The 2,992-nt window shown below is 36.1% G+C and overlaps 1 protein-coding gene, 1 long non-coding RNA gene and 1 other non-coding gene across 4 annotated transcripts in view; 2 read left to right on the top strand and 1 right to left on the bottom strand.

Moving 5' to 3' along the window:
* LOC111432480 (N-acetylglucosaminyl-phosphatidylinositol biosynthetic protein gpi1) overlaps positions 1-734 on the top strand; it is a 6,770-nt gene extending 6,036 nt beyond the window's left edge. For both annotated transcript variants that reach the window (XM_023069382.1, XM_023069384.1), the window contains one exon: positions 214-734. In XM_023069382.1, the coding sequence (XP_022925150.1) occupies positions 214-343 (130 nt within the window). In that variant the 3' untranslated portion in view covers positions 344-734. The remainder of the gene's footprint in view (positions 1-213) is intronic.
* A 1,502-nt stretch (positions 735-2,236) lies between these two features.
* Positions 2,237-2,992, top strand: part of LOC111432495 — a 6,089-nt gene continuing 5,333 nt past the window's right edge. The window contains exon 1 of the long non-coding RNA XR_002708648.1: positions 2,237-2,309. This is a non-coding gene — a long non-coding RNA (uncharacterized LOC111432495). The remainder of the gene's footprint in view (positions 2,310-2,992) is intronic.
* LOC111432579 lies at positions 2,418-2,629 on the bottom strand. Its single transcript, XR_002708657.1, has one exon. It is a non-coding gene; the product is annotated as a Plant small nucleolar RNA U3 (small nucleolar RNA).

The following is a 2,992-nucleotide window of genomic DNA, read 5'->3' on the forward strand; positions in this document are numbered from 1 at the left end:
AACAAAAAAAAAAAAAAAAAAAAAACAAGTAATTAACAAATAGACATTTTACAAACGAGTTAAAATACTTATTATTAGTATTATATTTATATTAGTTACGTTTTGTTGCTACTTTTTTAATGTTCATATTGATTCACACTCCTTGGACGTGGTAATATCGGTAGAAATTTAATACTATGGATGATTTAAATACTACCTGTCTTGCTTCTGCAGAACGACATCGACACTGAAGGCTGGCCTTCCTTCACCGTTGCCATGGATGTGTATACCATACAGAAAGTATTGGCATCTATGCCATGATTCGATTCTCACATGCAGGCAAACGCCGCCTTGTACTTCATGATCTGAGCATGCTAAATCCTAGTTTTCAGAATTTCTTTTGAAGTCGAAGCTTGGAATCCGAATGGTCATTGGGGTATGTCTAAAATACAGAGGGTATCAAGTTGCTTGGAATGCGCTCAGATTTCTCCTTGTATTGGCCTATTGCTTAATCTTTTGGACGCTGACCACGAGCAATGGTATCATTCAGGAGCTGCAGGTTTCTACTCACTTTATCTTCCACCTCTAATTTTTTGTTATTAATTGCATTCTGACTGTCACCGTTATAAAATTTCTTTACCCTCATAGATTTAGGGCTCTTTATTCATGGATTTGATGAACTTCTTATGTAGCTGGATTTGTATAGGTTGTATTCATATCGAATAGAGAAATTAGTTTAAAAGTCTAGATTGGTATGGTTGGCGTTGGTATGTTAATAAGCACGGACAAATTTTGGCTAGCGTTTGTCTGTTTGGTACTAGATGTTGGACACTTACTAAACGACACTAGTTCTACAAAGTTAATATATAGTTGTACAAAGTACTCATTGAGCAAATTAAATGAATACATGATACTACAAGAAACATATATATGTAATTTTTGTGTCTAAAATACATTTTTAAGCATATAAATGCATAAATTTTAATTTATTAACTTTGTTCTGGTATAAAAATGATGATACATATTTTAATAAACATGACAGTATATGATGTATTCGCTTCATATCATTGTGTTTAAGCTATGTCTGTATTCACACATCGGCACTCCAAAACCCTAAAATTTAATTTGGTCTCTAAAACGTTTCAGTTTAGTCTTAGAATCGATTTGATAATGGTCACGTTTATTTAACTCAAGAATCCCTTGTATATGAAGAACATGGTTTGAGAATTTCTTCGTTTTTTCTAAAAGAAAAATAAGAACAAAAATTAATTAAACAAATTGGAGTGGACACTATCTAAGACAGAGACAAAAACATGTACCAAAGTGGACATACATTATTTTAATGTTGAGTTCATCAATTATTATTAACAGATTAATCTAATAAGTAGTATATACTCTAAAATTCACAATTTTAAAATTGAAGAACATAATTAAGAATATTGGGTAAAAATCAATTTATACTTACCTTAGCCCCACCAGTTATCTCTCTCTTCCTTTTTATTTTTCCTTTCTGTTTGTGCCAACTGTCGTGTGGTGAGCATCCAGCATGCGCACACCACACCACACTCGCTCGCCTAAGCACCGCCTGTTGTCGCCAACCAGTCGACCTTGGCGCCTCATTCACGCCGCTCGCCGCTTAACCACAGAGGATGAGGCTCCGTACGGACGCCAGCAGCTTACATGCACGTCTGCCACTGCTCTGCACGTCGTTGACTGCCTTGCTTCGTCGTCACATTGTGTGGGACTTTCCTTCGACCATTCGAGGGAATTAGCCGATGTTTCATCCAACCATCATGAACACCAAATTTTTGGAGGTTGAACGTGCTGTCCAACAAGATTTATCAACCTTTTTAGATGAATTAGGATAGAACCTGAATGGTCTATGATTTCCATTTTGATTAAGATCAAATTATCAACATGTAATTACACTTGTGTTGCCGATGATGAGATAAACTAGGCTCCATTGGGTGTTAAAAGCAGAAGCAAAAGCTCTCAAGTGCCTCATGAAAATTAGTTGCCCATTCCTAAGCAAACCAGAGACCCATTTGAAACAGAGAGGTGGCATGTTTGAGCAGAAGAGAATTTAATGCTAACCTTCACTCTAAAGATGAAGAAAGAAAGTGCAGCAGGTCTGTGTGAGGCATTTCATCAAACGGGTAAGGAGCATGAAGTGGAGTGGATACATATTATCCACCATTCCCATAACTCAAAACATAAATCCATCCCAAAATCTCAATAAACACAGAAGAAAGAAGAACGCAGATACTTCTAATCATTTAACCCTAAACCTCCAAACCACCCAAACATCTGAGATTTCACGCACAAAACCAGTGGTTTCTTCCATCGCAGCCCACAGCCACAGCCACAGCCACAGCCCACATTTCAGATTCAAAGAAAAAACGAAAATAAAAAGAGAGGCGAGCAAAAAAAAGTTTATTAGTCTGTCAGACCGCTATGCGACCATCCCAGGCAGGGCGAACCTACCCGAGAACGATCATCTACAGCCGCCGGACCAAAGGGTCCGTAAACCGTTAGTCACGCTCTAGTCGCACAGCAGTGGTTCATCCACCAGACTTAGGTTCTTGTCTCCTTAGAACTCAAGGACACAGTTGTACAACCTATAGAACAGATCCTGTTCAAGTAAGGTCGTGCCCTAATGCCTTCATCCGCTTACTTAAATACGCTTTCTCTTATTCGCCAATTTCCGATGTGGGATATCTGACACACTGACTTGGGCCAAATCAGCAGCCGTAAATACCCATCAAATCAGCTCATTTAGTTTAGAAATTCACAATTGTCAACTAATAATTATCTTTATTTTTTTATGATATTTTTTTCCATATATATACAACCTTTTTATTATTATTATTATTATTATTATTATTATAGATTATATTAAATTATAAAAACTAATCGATGAGATTTTATTAAACTTCAAGATATAAGCAATTTTCTAATTTAACCCATTTTTCATTTGAGAGTTTTTTTTTTTTTTTTTTTTTTTTTTTAATTT

Source organism: Cucurbita moschata, unplaced genomic scaffold (assembly GCF_002738365.1).
Source record: "Cucurbita moschata cultivar Rifu unplaced genomic scaffold, Cmos_1.0 Cmo_Scf00038, whole genome shotgun sequence".
NCBI classification, from domain to species: Eukaryota; Viridiplantae; Streptophyta; class Magnoliopsida; order Cucurbitales; family Cucurbitaceae; genus Cucurbita; species Cucurbita moschata.